Source organism: Lytechinus variegatus, chromosome 3 (assembly GCF_018143015.1).
Source record: "Lytechinus variegatus isolate NC3 chromosome 3, Lvar_3.0, whole genome shotgun sequence".
Lineage (NCBI taxonomy): Eukaryota > Metazoa > Echinodermata > Echinoidea > Temnopleuroida > Toxopneustidae > Lytechinus > Lytechinus variegatus.
Window position 1 is genome coordinate 56,565,322 of NC_054742.1, and position 22,762 is coordinate 56,588,083.

The 22,762-nt window shown below is 37.7% G+C and overlaps 1 protein-coding gene across 3 annotated transcripts in view; it reads right to left on the reverse strand.

The window, feature by feature from the left end:
- Positions 1–22,022, reverse strand: part of LOC121411446 (testin-like) — a 54,786-nt gene extending 32,764 nt beyond the window's left edge. The window contains exon 1 of one of the 3 annotated variants that reach the window (XM_041604186.1): positions 21,613–22,022. In XM_041604186.1, coding sequence (XP_041460120.1) covers positions 21,613–21,717 — 105 coding nt within the window. In that variant the 5' untranslated portion in view covers positions 21,718–22,022. Of the gene's footprint in view, positions 1–7,044; positions 7,172–8,768; positions 8,922–21,612 lie in introns of those variants that run through there. The other 2 variants (XM_041604187.1, XM_041604188.1) reach the window with 2 other exon arrangements.
- Between the last annotated feature and the right edge of the window lie 740 nt (positions 22,023–22,762).

Genomic DNA, 22,762 nt, shown 5'->3' on the forward strand with positions numbered 1-22,762 from the left:
CCACACTGCCGAAACACAAACGCAAGCGCCTGGAAAGTGCATCACGCCAGAGGAGCGAGTTACACGCTCCGACAGCCGCGGTTAATGAAATTAAGAGCCGTGCCATGAGGGGAGGGGAGGGTGAGGGATATATTAAACTGTCAAGATTGGTCCATGTTCGAGGAGAGACGAGGTTGAGGAAAGTAGAGAAAAGATGAAGTTTTGAGTTTAATTGCATCCTGGATGCACATGTAGTGCATGCAGGAAGGAGATCAATGACAGATTACACCGACTTTAGACATTCCAATTGAATTACCATGACAAGTATAATTTACCGCATCTACAAGTGATAACTGCTCAGCTTGTAGGAGGTTAATTGAAAAGTGATATCCAATCTAGAGTCAATGACAGTAATAAGTTATCTTCTTACAGGCGAGTGGGAGTTACAAGTTGACAAATTAAGTTATCATAGTGTTTCCAGATACGGGCTCTTTTATTACCTGTTAATCTCAAGGTTTATGTACGGAGTCGATTTTGTCGAGTTCAATTCAAAACTAAAAATATTAGTGAGATAGAAGACAGAAGAGATGAGGGAGGAGACTGAGCAGGAGTAGAAGGAGCAAGTGGGAAGAATTAGGAGGAGCAGCAGTAGCAGAATCAGTTGTCAAGACACCTTAAATCAAACATCGATCAATTACATTCATCTATAGATATAAAGCTTAAATATTACAATCAGCTGATCCATAAATTATTGTAACTCTGCCATATTATGACAACTTCGATGGTAACAGGGCTCAAAAGCCAATCACAATCAAGGTTTCCATGGTAGTTACAATAATGGAAAAGTTACAATAGTTGTAGGTCTTGATGAAACAGGCTCCAGGTAGATTTCGATCTCAGTTGAAATTTTGGCATAGCATGTGAAATACCATGCACTGCTCAAGTACTTAGTCAATTGGGTCATGATTTCCGAAGGCACCTCTTCCCCTTTAAAAGTTGCTCATGTTATGAACTTGGGAGAAACCATGGATGCACATTTCTGGCGAGTGAGTCATGCAGTATATCATTTTTCATCATTCACTGGAGCAAAGGTAAGGGTGATTCCCACCACCTCATTCATGTCACAGCGTGAGACTTGGTGTGTCATCAATCAACGTTTACAGCCTCTCGGTCTAATATCAATGTGGACCTATCAGCAGGTCCATGCTATCACTAAGTCCAATCCCAGACCCTGCTTATGCCATATATCTTGCATACAGATCACGATTGTGGACTGTTTTAGGAAGTTTGCAAGATGTAATTTTCGTGAATTTTGTGATTCTACTTGGGTAAGGAGCCATGAATCTATTCTAAGTAATTTTTTTATAGCAAAGTATAACTTTGTGCATTATTTTACTATTGGTCCAATCACTTGGACCGATACCCACTTGAGCTATTTCTATCAAACATCACAACAAAGTTTGTCAAGAAATGCTCTCCTCTGAAAATATGTCAAATTGAGAGTTGGATTTTGTTAATGAGACTGAAAGACTTCGGCAAGGCTCTTCCAATTATGGAAAAGAGTATTAAAAAAAAACAATTTTTTTAAATACAATTTTGGATATTAGCTGGTTAGAAAGACTGAAGATGAAACACGTTTAATGCTTCTTCTCCAGGACAATTAACTAAAAATATTTTAAAAAAATAATAATCCTGCCTTTCAAAAGTTGATATGCATGCTTATGTAATGATGCAATGAAGCTTTAGCACAAAATAAATCACACAATAAATTTTCAACATCACAAAGTGAAGAATTTCAATGTAAAGAAACAGCATAATGAAAGCAAGACTGAAATAGGAATTTAACTTTCAACTTCATATATCGTTAAATAAACTCTGCAAAAAAATCATATATAAAAGAACTTTATACCCCCCTCCGATCTACATATACTGGTCAGAATAGCTAAAGGCTGTTTGTCTATTTACCCCACTACCCTCGAGTGATCCACTCTCTGTCCTGTCAATATAAATAAATGATAGATCTCTTCTAGATACAAATATAATCTCAACTTTGATACCAAGGCATGCAATCCCCTGCTACCCATCAGCGCAAAGCCTGGTAATTACAGATCTTCCAGGGGCGCAAGCAGACCTACCAACCAGGCTATACTCTCCGAGGCGTTATGCCTCTGAAATTGGCTATGATGTTGACTGCAAATCGATGAGTCTAACGACTGTTGTAATGACTTGGAATGCCCTGGGGTCACCCACATCTTCCTCCTCTCTTAGTTATGATGAGCAGGGCCCACTTTCATAAAACTTAGCAATTGATTGTAGGGTTGATTTGTGTGACTGATCATACATAATAATGAATGCAATCAATTGCATATATTAGCCTTACGATCAATCGCTATGCTTTCTGTCACAGGGCCAGAGTCTAGATTGAATCTGCAACTATCTGAGGGAGATATGAACCTCTTCTTGTTATAAACAAAAGCTAAAATCTCTCTCAAAAAATATTTCAAAATAATAGAATAGAATTTTCAATTTACTTGATTTGGCTCATTTCTCAAAAAACTTTGCTTATATTTGACTAGATTTTTTGTTCATAAGACAAAAGAGAAAAAAAAATTCTGTATTATATACAGTCCTTTGTGAGAGTTTTACAAAAGATCTTTTGCGAAGCAGTCTTTAAAAAAATGTGGGGCAAACTGCAATGCAAAACCAGGAAAATTATTCACTTTAATGAGTGAAAATAAGCTTGATATAATCAGGGGGAAACGATTCCCTGACTTGATCAAACACATGCAATGAATTACATTGATGTTTGAGGCAAGATTCCATTATGCCAAATTCTTGCATCAAGAAGTACAATAGAACCCTCCACTAGTCTCGGGAGAGATCAGCGGATGTAGTGGGTACTCCAGTTCCTATCAAAAGTCCCATTAGGGTTGTGTCAGGGAGTTAACGGTGAATACTAATTCACTGATTGCATCAATGTGAAAGCCAAACTCAGCATGTGTCTTCCTACAAATCATGCCTGATGGTACAAACTCCATTTCCATATAATGGTAAAAAGGCCCTTTTCACACCGAGCAAGGAAAGCCATACTGTTTTTAATAAACATTGAATTAATCTTCATAGCAAACCATTGATAAACTGATAGATGAACAAGTTATGCCCCAATGATTGTTTAAACGGGTGATACTTACGCACAGAATCAATACTTGAAATATTCAACCTGCATGGGGGAGAGAGAATGCCAGGGAAGGCACTCAAAACACTGAAAACCAATGCATAAATATACCCAAAAAACACACAATTTGGTGTGTTGCAGATGAGCTTTGATTAAAGGGTATGAAATCTTCACATAGCTCTACAAAAACTATACCTTGAACCACAATAGGCACATTTCTGCAACTTCTTCTGCCCCTGGTTCTCAAAAAAAAATATTTGCTCAACTCGGGTAATTCTATTCATTATCAATGTGAAGATCCCCCTTCGGGTGGGAATGTCTTTCAGAAAGATTGCTGCAAAAATAGCACTACTCCTGCCTTGTGAGGCTGGGATACATAAGTGAATAATACATGAGGCACAGGAGACCAAGCAACGCTGAGCACAAACCGTGAAGGATGGGCCGCGGCTGTCCCCGCCAACGCTCTCACGTGTTAGAAACAATCGATATAAGGTGGTATGCTACAATACTGCATCTCTTTCGGATGCAGGATGTACAGTACAGGGATTTAAAATCAATGTTCCTCTCTTATTCTTCATTATTTGTTGGCCTCTATTTTGTTGCAACTTCATACTCATCATGGATGATATGATGGCTTCATGTACTCAACTGTTATGAGAGACATTTTCTGGTGCTTGTCAATTATTGACCAACATCAAATCTGCACCTGCTTTCAAAGTTGCCCATTAAAGTGGTAAAAATGCACCTGACATGGTTTGAAATGATTTAAAGATTTTTTTTTGCAGTATTTTAAAATACAAATGTTGTAGAATAAATAAGGGTTGAGGCACCTAAATATTCAGTGGTGGTGGTTTAATTGTGGGGTTAAAATTTTAAATTTCCAATGTTAACAAATTTGGAATAAAACTGTATCCTTAATGTAATTTTTTGTAAAATAATATACCTCAACATACTAACAGTCAACTATTTCCTAGGTCACATCACAAAGACTAAATATGTTTTAAAAGCAAAAGGCCTGAAATTCATTTTACTTCGGAAGTATAAGGTTAAGTAAAAGTTGGTAACAGTAATCCAGAAAGTCACAAAAATGTATAAATGACTTCATTACTTTTCTCTGTTTTATCGATAGCAATTTTAATCTGCAGTCGCAAATATGTGAAACCCGTCACCAAGGGAATAGCAGACTAATGAATTTGAACGACAGGTGGACTGTGATTAGGCTTGATGAAGACATGAAGTCTTGAATTTTCTGTTCGGAACAACTGTTTGAAGCAGACAATCCTAATCAGTCCTTGTCAACACCAAACTGCTTTGAACTGTGATATTTAAACCAAAAAAAAATCTTCAAAAACACTGAGCTGGTAATTGCTGTAGTACGCAGCTGTGTTGAAGAATATTTTGTATAGTACACCATTTCAATTCACTGCAGTGTGCTTCACCTGGAGGAATTCACCTAATTTGATCATTTTTTAAACCAATTTTAACTTTAATAGCATTATCATTGATAATGAGCATCAAACAGTGAATATGAACATTACATGTACATGTAGGTATTTACTAGTATTATATGAATAACAATCATCAAAGTTTTGCGAAGACAGTTGGCATCCTTAATATGAAAGAAGCACTTAAACCAGCCACTTTGGATAAACACCCCTCCACAATCATTAGTATCAGCATTCAATCTTGAAAAATGATTATGTACTTTGTTCCTTTCATTTTCTTTGTAATATTTCATATTGTTTGTTTATATCACAATTTACACAAAATTCATTTCACAGGCTTGCTGAAGAAAACTATCCTTTTGGACTGAAACAACTTCTCATTATTAAATACTATCAATAGTACATTAAGTTAAGATATTAAACAGTTATTGCACTTTCAGAGTACTACTTTTCCTTAATAGTATAAACATTAATCAATTAAAAACATTGATGTGAAGGAATCAGAAGTGAGAGTTAAATATTGAAAAGGCTCTGGTATAAACATGGTATACAATGGACTTCCTTTCTAGACATTATGTCTTTTATACAAGTACATTTATTAGTACATTTATTTATACATGTATATTTTTTTGGCTGTAAAAGGGGGAAAAAATAGTTGGTTGGTCTGTACTTCTTTCAATTTTAGTTTAAAGTATGACATGAAAGAGCTTCTACAGTGAAGATCTATCTATTTATGGGATTGAGGGTTGTCTAGTTTACAAGTATAGGATAGTTTATGAAATTAGGGTCAGAAGGGTACATTTAAAAAAATTTCTCTAAAATGGTAATAAAAAAATGAAAGTTGACAGGTTTTACTCAGGTTGGTCCAGTTACAGCAAACTTTACAATGTAGTTCCAAATGCAGAACAACATGTAAATTATTTTTGCATGCATTTATGAGTTTTAAAGGGGAAGTTCACCCTGACAAAAAGTTTATTGTAAAAATAGCAGAAAAAATAATAAAAAATATTGCCGAAGGTTTGAGAAAAATTCATCAAATAATTAAAAAGTTATTAGAATTTCAATTATTTGATTTGTGACGTCATATGCGAGCAGCATTCCTACATAGCGAATGGTAAAAAATCAATGAAATGTAATTTTCTCAGGAAACTGAAAATGGTTTTCACTGTAACTTTTGTATATCAATAGACAAATCGTTTCACACCCGATCATGAAAAGAAAACAAAATTAAGTCATCAGGAACCATACAAAATTTGAAATTCATACATTTTATATTACATAACACATGGGGCAGCTGCTCGTTTAGGACGTCACACTTCCAAAATTTTGAACTCTAATAACTTTCTTACTCTTTAACGGATTTTCCTCAAACCTTCACCAATATTTTTACTATTTTTTCTGCTATTTTTACAACAAAGTTTTCTTCAGGGTGAATTTCCCCTTTAAACTCTCAAACTCATACATGTACACTTCTTTAATATCTACAATCTACCACTATTCACAGTGCATCCACTGACTCTCTTTCAGAACCCCCAAATTGAGCATAAATATTGCTCTTATCATTTTCTAAAAAACATTTTACTGTTGTTTACAATGCCTTTCAATACGCTTGTTCTTTGGCAAATAAAGACTAAATGCACCTTAAATCTTCAAGATTATCCGGATGTAAGACTCTCAAGTTACATAAGAACAACAATAGAATTACACTACCATTGGAATGTTTACCTTATTTAGGAACCAGGAAATAGAAGTCAAACAATAAAGATCACTTTTTAGCAATTCTTTACCACTTATGATGTCGACCAGCTAGTAGGCCTACCTCTAGAAATTTTTATTGCATGTCAAAACTCTGCATAATAAAATATTCTGCACTCTCAAAACAAACTACTTTTAGGTCCAATTACCTTATAGCGATTATAAGAGTGTCTATCAAAATTCGAATAAATTCTAGATTATTTTTTTTTAAATTATTGACAGTAGCCATGCAAAGTACATATATGGACATGAATCTAGAAAAAAAAAAACAGAAGTAAAACTAATCAGAGAAAATGGGAAGTTAATCATGTAATTCTTGAGAAATCCTTCACAGGCTTGACTGGCTCAGCTTTGTTTGTCATAGGCAGAACATTTTACATCACAAAATCTGCCCATTGCTGTCCAAGTCTACAAGTATATTACAAGTACAAGAGCTCGACAATTGCAGTCCGGTCATAGTTTCTAGTAAATCAACACTTGCTCCTGCGACGATTGCTCTTCCACTAATTTCTCTGAAGATAAAGGTACAAGGTTAGGGTTGTTAAAGGATCTTTGTTCAGAATGATGTTAGGATTAGGGTTAGTGTTATAGGTTTGAAGTTCAGGTTCACGTTTGGCTTAATGTGTGATTTTCAATAGGAAAAATAGTCGCAGGAGCCAATGCCATAGAACCCAAGACGAACCATCTTACCCTTTCTCTGTTGAACTTGAGGAAAACCCAGCTGAATAGTGTAACGACACATACCCACAGAATGGGGTCTGCAGTTGGACCCATCAAGTATTCCATCACCACTAGATGGAAAAACACAACTCTTCACCAGCCTCAGAACTCAATCAACTAAATAGAAACAATTGGAAGCCGCACCTTTCTCACACTCCAAAAGTTTAGGTAAGAATAACATTCGTGGGTGGAATTGTTTAATGCGCAGTCAGTCCTACTTCCTGAAAGCAGACACAACTTTGCGATTAAAATGATGGGCCGATTATGATACCACATCCCTTTGGGAAAAAAACACGAGATACAATGTTTTTTTATGATTGTTGAAAATGTGCTGGTACATGAAAATGATACTTTCGCTTTGTCAAATCAGGGCCCTGTCTTACAAAGAGTTGCGATCGATCCGATCAACCACAACTATGGAAATCCAGCAAAATCGGTGTCTAAAAAGGCATGTTTGTTCAAAATGTTTTCTAGATATGATGTATATTCATATATTTTTAGTGAAAATTCAGCATGCTTCTTTGCAAAGGATATTATGAAACTTTCCTGTTGAAAATATCATGAAATAGATAGATTACCAAACATTGAGGTTGATCGGATCAATCATAACTCTTTGTAAGACGGGGCCTTGGGGTATCATGTGCCCTTTGCTTCAAGTGTTTAGAGGGTGTGGTAGTTTGTGAGGCCAGCAATTGGTTGTTGCTTTTCGTATTGAAGTCCACAGCAGCAGCTGCATTGAAACACTTCCATTCAAGATAATGATACTTAGAAATCATAATTGCAATTCAGTTGTAATAAAGAAGCTGGTAGATATACATGTAATTGCATACTATATTTTTACAGAATACCTTTCTGAAAACCCCATTGCATCAATATAGAATTACTTTATTTGCTTCGCATCCATTTCATATCTGAATGTCACACGTTTTTAGTGTCACATTTTCCCCCCTCTTCCATTACCTACATAATGTGTTGCTTGGACCTTTTATTGCAATACCAAGTCCAAGAGGGTTAATTTAGCATGGTGGTTTGAACATAATCAAATTGCACTATCCCTGACTAAACAGATCTGAGTGCAAATCTAATTATTGTCTCTTAGGTGGAACCATATATCTGATTGAGGCAATACCTTTGATGAAATAATGCTCGATTGCAAGGATGAATAAATTATTAAACAGAACGACAGAGAAAGCAAACCGTATGGAAGAAAAAAAAATCAACAAACTAGTTTATGTTTAATATGGCCTTAGAACTTACTGTACCCTTCAATAATGTGTGCTTCATATTTTCACAATGTCATTGCTACACACTTTGCATCTGCATTTACATCTAAATGCTGCATGGCTGATCTTAAACAGCAATCACAATAAAATTTATAAGTCACAGAGAAACAGCCACTCAAACTAATGGTTTCCATGGACAATGGACACGACACCAGATGGTGTCCCTTAAGGAACACACCCTGATGTGTTTAACATAACACCCTAGAGATCTAACACAACACCAAACCAATGGCGTGGAACTAACACTGCAAATTCGATGGGAGTACAAAATGACTGGTCAACACCAGTTTCTGCAGTGTGCAAATGGCAAAGGCACCAAACGTTTTGGCATCTAGAATAGTGCATACTTGTAGCTTTTGGAAAAAGTAACAGAAAGTTTATAAACAATGAGAGTAGGATTCGAATACTCACATCCTTCAGGAATACTTCATTACTGAAGACGCCACCATCAGTAAACAATGGTCTGCCACCGCAGCAACACAAGAACCACTCTGAAATCAGGTCCATGTCCACCCGATCCACCAAAAAACACAAACTCTGAAGGAATAAAGGTGTCTCAGAAACTTCCTTCAATAGCTACATACACTCCTCCCTCCCCAACAACAATTTTAATAGCTCATAACAAAAGATGACAAAGAGAGCTGTCACGCTTTGTTTTAATAAAGAACTGGAGACTGGGTAATAAAACAGATCCTGAGGAAGTAAGGCACAAACCTACCAGTACAGCCCCATTAACGAACCAGGTGACGAGATACCTTATATCATAGGTTGAATTCTATCACGCGAAAATCCTTGAATTCAAGTACCCTATTAAAAAGCCTAGGTTCTCTCAAATCATACTTCCATATATATTTTCCTGCTGAAAGTTCATATCAAGAAGTCTGCCAAGGTTACATGTATGCAGATAACCTAAAATCCTCTCAATATATGATGAATAAGTCAAGGATGTTAATACATTAAAATCGATGAACATGATTAATTCAAAATATTACAAAAACTAAATTCTGTGTCTAAAAAACAGAAGCAGATTGTTCTTTGTGGCAAATGTAGCCCATGAACCTCAACGCCTGACATTGTCACATGAGTATTATTTGACTGGTTCTACCAGCAGATGTGATATGAAAATCTCAAATTCAGAGATTAAGTGTCTTTAAAAAATTAAAAATAGAGTGTACGTATCATGGGGCACTTTGCCCAAAGGGGAGGGGGGGAGGGGAGGTGTCATGCATCAAGGTGCAAACTTGACACTAAATCCATGTGTATTCATTTTGGTTCCCTAATACAAATCAGCAATGGAGTGAGTGAGGGGGAGGGGCTCAGTTAATCATTACATACATTTTTTTGGTATTACTGTTTTCAATAGTTTGACAATCATATGCATATTCTCAAAACATCTAGCAGCCACGGCTATATCCCTCTGGTGGGCATTTCCAAACATCCTCCTAAATCGGGATAATCTGGTTTAGCAAGGATTTATATTGGATTACAAGTGAAACTGTAAAAGTGTATCAAAAGGCATTCAAAATCTCCTCTCCCACATAGAGACTCCCATGCTGGATCATAGGATTTACAATGAAAATGGTTCCATGTGATTGCAAAATGGTTTCAATTAAAAAAAAGAAAAGCCTTCATGTCAAAGATTCAAGGAGGAGTAGGAATAAAGAAAATCATCACACGGCTCACTGATAGCACAGTTGCATCTTTCTTTAATGGATGATCACGGTTGTAATTGCATCACTGAAGCATTACATGGAATTCTATATTAGGACTGAAATGAAATTTTCATCAGCTGGAGGTAAAATGAAATGAAGAAGTCAATTTGGGCCAGGAATAAATTGTGTCTGTAATGAGATCCATATCTGAGCCTGCTCATATAAAAACAGAGGCTAACTATCTCTAGATGCACGTCATTTTCCCTTAAAATTTTTCATGCTCCATTTCTTCATAGTTCACTTCACCCATCATAAACATCATTTTTTTTATTTCAGTTATTTCTTTTTGAATGATTCTTCTTTTTACATGTAGCTACGTGAACAGATGTAGGCCTACACTCCAAAAATATTCGAACAGGGATACATGCAAGCATTTATTGCAGAAGAAATTTTTTATTTAAATTTCACAAACTCAGTTTTATTTGTCATTCAATATTGGATGCAAATGTACATGATAATAAATCAATCAATGATGTCAACTGATAAATGTGGGCGCATCATGGTCTAGTGGTTCTGACTGTCGCCTTTCAAACAGAGGGTCGTGGGTTCCAATCCTAGCCATATCGTTTTTTATTCAGCAAGAAATTAATCCACATTGTGCTGTACTCGACCCAGGTGAGGTGAATGGGTACCTGGTAGGCTTTATTCCTTGACACTTTAGCGCCGATATGGCGGGTCAGGTACGACTGGGGTAATAATATACCATGTTTCAAAGCGCAGTCGAGTATATGCCCATAGTAACATCACTATATAAATGGACATACACTGTATTATTATTATAAATGTAATGAACACCCCGCAGTGGCATACCTAAGATTTTCCACAAAGGATTTCGTACCAGAAAAAATTGACAAATTGGCTCGTCGGGGGGGGGGGGGCAGGGATATGTCCCTTGCATGGGTTGTGACTCGTCGGGGGGGGGGGCAGTTTGCCCCCGATAGGTACGCTAGTGACTCTTGGTAAGAAGTACATTACCCTTCCATCGTCATCCACACTACCTACCCCCCTTTCATTTTCCTCCCTGTCCCTTTCATCACGATGTAACCCCATCTTCATCAAAGCTTCTAATGAATGTGCAAATAATGTTAGAATGCAAGAAACATAGCCTTGTGACCAGACTGATGATGGTTGGAGGAGATGATTCATGCATGCATCCACATGCATTGGTCACTGCACTGATACATACAGCTCCAGTTTAGTTCCACTGCAAAGACATTTACATCAATGTACATGTATATGGAGGTGTGTTGGTACCTACAAGTAGAGCAGTGATTTCGCGATCCGTTGACCCAGGTTCGATTCCCACTTGGAATCGAGAGCAAGTGCTTTTTGGTAAAGCATTTAACCTCAGTACCAGGTCCCTCAGAGAGGATCTTAAAGCCTTTGGTCCTCAGGTTGCTTGCTTACAATTCTTAGCAATCAGGTAAAAAAATCATCACCGTCCGATCCTTTCACATACATATCTATAGGCATATTTTCAATGTTCAACTGGAATGCATGAAAAGGAAAGATTAGGATCCACTGTGACTGAATAGAAAATTAAAAGCTACCCATTATACAAGCATTTAATAATGATTAATGCTTTCTTAGCAATTACACTGAAGACTATGAATCAAGGCCTATATGCTCATTGGAGTATGATGGTGATTCACGCTGTCCAGATGATGACACACACTTCTATCTATCTGATTGATGGAAGATGAGGTCAGATATTAAACCACCATGAATGACCATGGTTAAAGGTAAATGCTAGTTTTGGTAACGATATCAAAATGAGTTCGTACAGAATCCAATGAAATGACCACTAAAGTGTCTGTTTGTATAAATAAAACGCATGTGCCAAAGGATTCTGGAAGAAATTGTGTAATTGCTGAGAAATCAGCAAATAAGCACGAGATTCGGGTAGGGCGTCGGGCCCGACGCCCTAAGCAATTATTATACATTGTCCCACGTGCGCTTATCTGTGTTGGGGATTTTCGGTGTGAACATTTTTCAGCGTATATTTCAAGATTTCACAAAGTCCAGTTAATGTAACTGTACCAGATCTAGATCCTCGATGATATACTGGCAATTATGCCTTGTTTTACAGACTTTCTCATGAAATCAGTGTTAACTGCAACTACTGGAATTTCTCTTTAAGAGTGATCTTTAATCTGATTCAGGGTCTTGTACTTTATTCAAATTTGAAATTGAATCGGATTCAAATCGGGATTCAAATTTTGATGTTTATATAGCCACCAAGATTACTAGGATCGAGATTTGAGTCTCAATTTTTTTTAACCATTCACACACACACACTGCATAGTGCATGCAATGAGCATTGAGTGCACATGAATGATGGGATCTATAGATAAAACTAATTTTCTTTCACACAAAAAAACTCTAAATAAATAATCGCGATAAATATTCTGAAAAAAAATCACAGTTCTTATAGCAAGTTGAATCAAAATTAGAATTGCAATTATTATAGGGGGGGGGGGGATTCTGTATATAAAGCGTGGAGCGTATGTGGCATGAAGAGTACCCCCATTTTAACACTCACATTTCTGTTCCACGGCATAGCATTTTTATCTTATTGAGAAAAAGAAAGATAGCTGCTCCAAAGCATAGTGTTTTCTTCTTTTTATAATAAGCCTGCTCCAGAGCCCCCGTTATTTGTCTCGCCTGAGGCATATATCTACCACCACTTTTGTGGTCGAGTACCCCCCCCCCCGTGAGATTATTCTGTCCACACACAATAAAATTGATTTTTCAAATCTTTCTTTTTATATACCTCGAGTGTAAATGCCCATAATATCCCGATTTATGCTCACTCATACCAACAAAACCAGATTTAAAATGCATTTAGAGATCATATAAAACCCTGTCTTTGTGAACTGAATTGCTAGAGCACCCTGGGGTGGTACATGTACCAAAATTGCGTCTAAGCTATCCTGTCAATTGATGACACACATGTATACGTCGTGGTGTAGCGGTTCTGACTCTCGCCTTGTAATCAGAGGGTCGTGTGTTCGAATCCCACCACGGCCTAGCGTCCTTTGGCAAGGCATTAATCCACACTTTGCCACTCTCCACCCAGGTGTTAAATGGGTACCCGGTAGGATGTGAAAGCCTATATGTAGTATGCCTAGCAATTGAGTCTTGGAACTCTTGTTGGAATGCTCCCCAGGGAGTGGAGAAGGTGCATACATTGTATGCGGGCATGCAAGGATCCGATGACCGGGGTAATAATATGTCTGTAAAGCGCTTAGAGACGTCGTTCCGATGTATTAAGCGCTATATAAATGTGGAATATTATTATTATTATTATATCTACATGTATATATCTTCCTGCTATAACTTTATAAAAGTCATTAAAAACTACCAGTAATTAAATTCTGAAACTACATACATACACGCATGGTTGACATAATCAAGCAAAACAGAATTCATTCACTGTAAAAATGCTATGGCCAAATTTTAATAGAATAATCATAGCTCAAGTCACTCACACCATATGTTAACTGCTGACAGAGCCTACTGGGTATATACATGTAGTCCGGAAAAAACACATTTTAAACAATTTGAAGGAAATTTCTTTGGCACATTCCATCTCACATGGAATTTGAAACCATTTGATTTCTCATAAGGCTTTTTTCCTAATGGCACTTCTCAGTGGAGTACCATTTGCATTGCTTTCTCCAGGAAATACGAAACGAAAAGCTATACAGCACTTCCTTGTCATTTCATATAATATTTCATACATTCAGCCAACTCTGCGCAAATTAAAAAAGTATGCCAGTTGTCTACATAATAAAGATACAGGTAAATTCATACTTTTGTTTCTTTTTAATTGTGAGGTAGGCCAAGGAGGTCACAATTGGTTCAAGGAATTTAAAATTTCCTGAGAAAGAAATATTAAGTACATGTATAGTACAAATAAAATAAGAAGTGCAAACCAAAAGTAGGTGAGGTTTAAAAAGGAGATATCGATATCCTGATAAGTTGGTTTTATAAGCAGAAAGATAAGTGGAACATATCAAAGAATATATAGAAAAAAAAGATATATATAAGTCAAGAGATAGTAAAGTTAATAGTAGGCTGTGATTTTTAATTTTTTTTTTATCACGAATTGAAATATAAAGCCTCAGCTGGTCTACACCCAATCCACATCCACAAATTAATGAAAGGTGTTGGCCTACATGTACATATAGGCCTATAAAAACCCACTTGTCAACCTGTTCAGTATGTACATACATGTACATGTATACAATGCATGATGTAAATATATCTACACACAAGTCCGTTAACATTTTGTTTTCTGATTTAATCCCTCATCCAAGCCAACACTGATTGACATGGGCATTAGTCAACACCTCATCAGTTTGATTCACAGAAGCTGTTGATGTGTAATGACTTGAGTGGTTAATGGCTATAGTCATTCAACACTCAGCTAATTGCTATTCTAGTCAATCTGTTTAGTGTTACAATGGGGTGGAAGACAAGATGAAAGACTAAACATGTATGTAGGCCGATGTTTGGGAGATCCTCCTGGGATTGTGGCAATAGGCATACAGATACACAGGCCTCGAAATAGGATTTTTTTTTGGGTGGGGGGCAAGGCCACTTTTTTGAGCACTTTTTCACTGAGGCCAGGCAGCGAGGGCACCAAGGCCATACAGAGGGGCACCAAGGCCACTTTTTAAGGGGCATGTAATAAATTATTTGTAGGTGTTACAGTTTCGCGGTGTGGGGGGGGGCTTTCCATAGTCAATGTTATACATCAGATTCATTACCAAACCACATTATTTACTTAAGAAAAAATGAACTTTACGCACGACTGGTGATACCTTCTTGAGCTACATGTAATTAAATGTGAATCTGATTAGCACCCAAGAAAGTATCACCGGTCGTTCGTAAGTTGTTCGTAACTGACGAACAGTTTTATGAAACACTCCCATTCAAAGTACTGTACTTACGCATCGCTCGCCAGGACAGTACAGCGCGCGCGACATTTGTGTAGTACACATACGGAGCTCGCGCTCGTCCATTCTTATGCTGCAGCTTACATAGCATAGGTAAAGCGCGCTAGCGGCCGGCCGGCTGTGTATAGCTAGCTCATCGTTCGGCGCGGCTTTCGACTAGACTGCATACATGCACTGGACGTCGCTGGTAAAGCTAAGGTATTGAATACTTTTTGAGATCGGAGAAAAGTTTTCCTCGCTCAGAAAAAAGGTGCAGACTTTCACAAGGGGTACATTATATATCAGAAAAAGGGCACATTTATGAGAAAAAAGGGCACCACGGCCATATAAAATAGGGCACATTTTTAGTGGCCGTAACTTTTAGCAAAAAGAAGAAGGGCATGATGGCCGTAGATTATTTCGAGGCCTGGATACATGATCTATTTTTCCATATTTTATGCTGGCCAGAAGCTTACAGGAAGAGTCAATCACTAGTTTTGACCCTTCATTTGATGTAAAAAGTATACTCAATACAATAACAATACCAGCAAAATTCAAAAAGTTCACAGATAATTTCTGAACAATTGAAAAGCCATACAGATCATGGAACTTCAATGGGAGTGAATAGGCATCTCATTGTTAAATTTAATTATTGATGCATATACTAGGTGACACGACATCTGTTCCTGTGACGATTGCTCCAGTCTCAGAGGGCATTGTAATAGAAATTTGGTTCAGAATAATGTAAAGATATTAAGTATAGGGGTTTTATAAAGTTTTTTGAGGTGAGATTTTAAGTTTGGCTTAATGACGAGATTTTCCATAGAAGCAATTGCCGCCGGAGCAAATTTCATGGCACCAATGCATATACATGTAAATGTACATGTATGCCTAAGGACTTTGAACCACAAGGTTCAGGGTTCAAATCCCACCTCAGAGCTCACTTGTGTCCTTTAACAAGGCGTTTATCTACATTTGCCACTCTCCACACAGTGTAGTAACCACAAGTAGGTACCAGGTAAAAGGAATTCCTTGAACGGTGGAGCACCCAGGCTATACAGCCCTTAGATACATTGTGCATCTTCATCATCATCATCACTACAATGTATCTATGTTGTTGTGCTGTCTCCTTGATTTACAGCACCCTAGTTGGGTCTACTTCCTCGGTTCCACCTGCACATGTTGCTTCTCACTCTGATTCTACAATCAATGGTTCAATTTATTCATGGCCATGCACCTTGCAAGTCTTCAGGGCATTCTCTTCTCATTTGACTTTCAATGGAATTTCACATTAGGTGCAATGGGAAAGACATTTGGAAGAGAGGACTGCACTTGCGTTTCAAATGTTCTTCTACCTCATTCCTGAAAGAATTGGGCCACATGTAGGCATATGAATGACTATAACTATAAAAAAACTCTTGTGACAAACCAAAATATACAACATCTAATGCCAAAATGTTGTCTGAAATGCAGTGAAATTCTAGCACTTGTAAGTCAATTCATCAGACAAAGTATTGCTGCACAGTACTGCCTGTAATTGTTTTTCTGGAGGAGAACTTAACTATGACAAAATACCCTCAAACAGGCACATATGATGAATATGGGGAAGATATTACAACAAAAATATTTGCGAAACATGCTTTAAAATACAAAGCATTCACTATGCAATGAAGCTTACATACATGTACAGTCTCAAATGGAACTCTTGGCCAGCTGAGAATATGAGGGTTGATGGAGAAAGAAAAATAAATCCATGTCATCTCCTCTCGTTTTAAGTCTCATCTAGTTTTCTCATAGCATGGACCATCCATTCTAATATGACCAAACCCAGATATCATTTCATCCATCATATAACCATCAACCATGATGATATATGATCACAGGTCAGTGCCGTGCCACTTTCGTCAAGATTCCTCAGAATGATTTTTTTCAGTCTACCACGGTCCTCTGAACATGTATACCTGAACCATTGAAATGCCTTTCTGTCTTGTACATGACCTCTAGTCTTCTACTATGGCAGAAATACATAAAATCAAACTAAAATTAAAGAAAAGACCCAGATCACTGGCGGATCCAGGGTGGGAGGGCACAGCTGGCCCGTGCCCCCCCCCCTTGCGTGGCCCGTGCCCCCCCTTGCGAGAGGCATGAGAATATGCCGTCCTAACACAAGTGTGCCCCCTTTTGAAAGCGAGGACTTATCTTTTTTGGGGGTGGGGGCTTGTGACCTTGTCCCATTTTTTTCAAATGACCTACATTTTTTAAGTGAAAAACTTTTTTTCCTCTTCTTTTTATGCTTGTCAAATTTTCATCAAATGTGCCCCCCCCCCCTTTTGGAAAATCCTGGAGCGCCCCTGCCACAGACAGCAAATTGCCCAATTCAGATTGGTTCAAATTAGATGAGTGTTTTCTTTGGTTCAATTCTTTCTGCAATTGGCCCCTTAATTTTGTGTAAAATAATAAATCAGTCAAAATAAATATAAAAAGAGCATTTTAAGTACCCAAACTACCAAGTGTTCCATGATACATGTACTTCACATCATGGGCAGTAATTAATTATTACTTTCTTATCTAAACACTACACGTAAAGTGTACATAGACTTGAAGAAGAGAGTAATCAAAACAATCCTGATCTCTCATAGAGACTTGATATAAATGTAGGTCTACTACTAAACTTCATAGAAGGGGGAGGGGGGATACCAAATGGCTGCATGTCAAATTGATTTTTTTCTAAAAAAAAAATAAATGGAGAAGGGTCGCACATCTTACGTCTCTATCAACGATTACTAACAGGATGTTTAGATTGTATGCCCTGTATTGCCCACTTAAGGAAATTGTTTAAATGTGTTCAGGAAATCCCCATGGCCATGCCATTTTATTTGGGCAGAACTGAAGAAAAGGCATCTCTAGTGGCTGCCTAGTACCTACACTTGTACTTGTAGTCAGTTAACCCGAAGAGCGAGGGGCTACGAAAAGGAGGAATTTTAGGAAATGACTTTGGAATTGCCTGATGAACTTGACAAATTGATTAGCCTGATGACATTCTCCAAAATATTTTCCCCCACTCTTCACTGTCTATGCATACACATGTAGCATACAATGTATGTACCACCTGCAACGTGATGCATGTTAGCCTATTTCTGTGATAAATTATCTAACATTATCATTATGCATTAAAGAGATAAGACAAAGACCTTACATCTTAATACATGTTGATGGATCATTGACTGTGACCCCCCCCCCCCCCGAAAAAAAGGTATTTCTTTCTTTAAAAGGAAAAGTAGGCCTTAAATGTAAATTTCTGTTTAATAGAATGGTCCAAATCTGGTCATCAAGTAGGCCTACAAAACTTATATGAAGGCCACCAACACACTCAGATTTGAATGCAATGATAAGGGTTAACTAATTTTGAAGGAATAAAAATAAATTTATATCATTGCCTTGTACATAAAAATACAGGAATAATTCATTATGTTCGGCATGCACATGAAGGCTCTCCTTCTGTAGTTTATGTGGGACTACGTGTACGTGTAGGGGCAGAAGAAGCAATACACCTTAACTTCAGGAAAATACATGTACATGAAAGCAGTTACTAGATATTGTATTATGTACACGAACATGTAGGTAATTTAGGAATGTTTTGATTTTTGAACAATGAAATCATGGAAAAATCAATAATCAAAGACCAGTTCAATGTTCAGTCACAGGTAAACACAATCAATTGTAAAAGATCGATGTGAATTGTCACTGGATCAACACACATCATTACACTTCTGAGCGCAATTCAGACTGTACAGTACACTATTCTCTTAATGCTCAATACTGTACATACATGTACACCTGTTGAGTGAACTCGGAGGTCACTCAATGCTAATCGTCATCAATACTGTAGTCTATCCCAGGCCTGCTCCCTGCTGGCAAAGGCAAGGAGAGGGCAAGCGAATGCTGGGAACCATTCCTAAAGTTGGGGGTAAACAATAAAGACGGGAATAGACTGAGGAGAGATTGCAACAAGGCACTTGCACTCAGCCATGATCTCTGGCCTGTTCTTCTTGATGAAGAATAAAGAGGTACATGTACAAAGTAGGCGATTGAAATCAACAGGAGTAATCAATTTTAATGGGACAGGTGAACTTTGGTCTTGCTGGGAGCGTAGAAAACTCATTATTACCTAAATGAGCTTCTTAATTTAAAAGATAAATGCCCAATGTGGAAACTACATGTATTTCAAAACAACTTTGTACAGAATCCAATAAAGATGAGCTCCCAAGTGTTTGTATACATGAGCATGAATCAAAATATGTGCCAAAGGATTCTGCAAGAAAATTGTGTCACTGCTGAGAAATAAGCAAAATAAGCATGACATTCGGCTCGAGCTATTTGTCTTGTCTTTTTCAAGTAATAATACTCTGTCCCACATGTGCTTATTTGTGTTAGTCCTTTTTTCAGCTCGGATTTCATGAAGACACAAACTTCAATTTACATACAGTAAACTGTGCCAGAGCTCTGTATAGTGACACTTTACCTTGTCCTTGGTTTTACAGACTTTCTCATGAAATCAGTGTTTACTCCGGGGGGGGGGGCACTTCCATTCACGAGTGGATACCATGCGCAACCATGGGGTCTCGAAAAGCACCCTAAACATGTAATTTCCATATTCTGAAAATGCACGCCTTAACAAGTACTGGCGTGTGAAACCCTACCCTTAACAAGTATTGGAAACAAAACGATACTCTTGGCAAATATTACCTGAAATGAAGTTGAACCCCTAAACAAGTACTGGAATGTTTTATTGTTACGGGTCCTTCGGTCGTCAGCTTTACCTTATTTGGTTTAGTACGACCCCACGTCCTTCTACACCTCGCGCAAATCGGACTCTAAACCCGAAGTGTTGGGGCAAAAAGGACAACCTTTATAAAACATTTTAATGTGTTTTATCATCCCCGCAAATTCGACCCTAAACACGTAATCTTCCTAACGAAATAGATACCCTTTTTTCACTATTTTTGTGTTTTTGACACCCTTATCACGTTACGTACGTAACGTGCCCTATCGTGAAAAGACATCCTTTTTACGTGTTTTTTGGGTCGCGCATGGTATCCACTAGTTAATGTAAGTGGCCCCCCGGGTGTTTACTGCAACCACATTCATTGATCTTTAAATATCCTATTCAAGTCATTGTAGATTATGAAAGCGCTGAAAGGTTGGGAATGCTCAGCGTTTACATCATTACATGAATTCAAATTACACCGTAAACTTGCTGAAGCTCTAGGCTATATAATGTACACTGTGAAGCAAAACAGCAGCTACCGGTAATTGTGTGAATCTCCTAGATTCCTACTACGTTTCCCCCTTACAGTTGCAAGGAATGTATTGCTGCCCAACAACACAGCATTAACTTTTCTTCTCTGTCCAGCTGATCTGATTAGATTTTTCCTGACATAGCTGTAGAGCAGTACAGTACACTCAACTTCAATGGATAAACTTGTTTTCACATCTCTTCCATATGAAGTATCATACTGATTTTAGGGGAAGTACTGCTTATACTAGAGATACAATTACTCTCGAGTGCTCAGTACAACAGACACTCATTCCTGTAGGCCGACCAGTGTTTGGACCAAATGTACAAATGCATCATGTAGATTATCATTACATTGCATATTTATGATTATAATACAAAAATGAGAGAGTAATAATAGTGATGATGAATACAATGTCCAAAAACACTCATGATGCAGACCAGCAACAGTTCCTTTTGATGTATAGAAAAACTACAAATATAGGCAAATGGTACAACAAAAGAGTGCATGCTACATGTATGTCACCAGTGACTTCGACCAAACATCCAGTGTAGACTGCGATGCTTTTAATATACCGTAAAATAACAGCATTTGAAAACTTCCACACACACAATCACATGTACCCGCACAAGTGTCGATCTTCGTCTGCGCCTCGGAATAGTTGATAGATGGCGCGTAATAAATGCTGTGTTTATCATTATCATCTTGAAGCAGCACTTACAATGGAAGAAGAAGAAATTCTACCAATAGATCTTAAATTACTACTAAAATACAAAAGGGTACTTCAAACTCTTATGCAAGGACCCAAATGATGAAATGATCATTCAATTAATCGTATGGTTGCAATTTGCATGTCATATACGTTTTAAATTTTTTCCCCCAACAATACTTTCTCTCAAATTTTTATGAGATTTTCGGCACACTTAATCATAAGAATATGAGGAACATATGGGGGGCCTATCACCTCTTATTTTGGCGGACACAATAAAAAAAAATTTATGTTTAAAATTAATCGATAAATAACTTGTTTACAATTAATTAAGCAGACAATGTCAATACTAATGAGACAATAGTCATAGATATGCCCCTTGGCCCTTCCCCTTTAAAGAATAAATATTTAGATTCTAATTAGATCTAAGGACTTTTTATGCCAGTTTATTCTTCTTCTTCTTCTTCTTCTGATAAAGTACAGTCCACCGACTGGTGTATTGTCGTACTATATTAGGCAGGTCTGGTGTGGAGTATGTACAGTGCCATTTTAAAATATACTAAAAAGTTACTACATCTAAGTGTTAAAACGAACCTCTTTCTTGCTCGTATCAATCTCTCGTATGCTATCGTATGCATCCGACATATCTAAATCCCCGTCTGTCGTATCCCCTCCACTACTGGCAACGGTCGCTGCCATCCCTTCTCCCCGAGACGCTCGGCTAAGTAGAGAGTGGAGGACTGTCTTGATACTCTTCTTAACGGAGAAATCCAAGGAGCGCACTTTCAATTTCAAATAGCTCGGCTCAGGAGATTCTTATTAATTAATGATGGTAGGTATAATTCCACTAATCCCAAATCAATCGCATCTACAAGTACGTTGAGCTTATCTATATTTTGAAACAAATCAGATGAAATCGGAATCTGATTTGGTTTCTCAGTCTCAGGCAAGCAGAAGCGGCATGAGCGGCGTCGTCATCACGTCTGTCCATTGATTGTTTTTCGAAACACGCGCACGCACGTCTGTGCATGCAGCGCAGCGCGACGCAGGGCGAAAATTGAACTGCACATTGGTTCTGCACCCCAGACCTAAAAATCTGCACCCCGGACCAGGAACTCCGAGGAGTTCCTTGGCCCTAAATTCGCAAAGTACGTACCGTTGTGAATTTTGACCAATATGCGTCCGTGTATGATGCTCCGTAATAAAGTAGATTTAGGGCCGGGGGGGGGGGGCACACATTCCTATACTAGTAGGCTATATGTTTTGGGGCGGGCTACCCCCGGCCCTACCCCCCCCCAAAAAAAAAAAAAGAAAAAAAAATATTACCAAGAAAAAAGAGAAAAAGGAAAAAAAGGAAAAAACGGAAAGACAAAATATGATATTATTTTCGAAATATTTTAACAAAATCCACAAAATTGGATTTTTGTTATAAAAATGTCATTTTTTTTTCTTTTATGAATTTTTCCTAATACACCACGTCCCTTCAAAATTTTTGGCTCATTACGTCACTGATATAAAAGGATAAGTTAATGAAGAAAAGAATGTGGTTCATCGTCATTTACAGAATCAAATACACCCCCGGGCAAACACATTCCTAGTATAGAAAACAGATGACAACAGAATTAATAAACACATTTTTGAAGAGGGCAATGTGTTGACATCAAACAGTATCAGAGAGAGGGAGAGAGAGGGGAGAGATGGGGGCGACAGAAGGATCAAGAGAGGTTCGTTGCAGAGGGGCAAG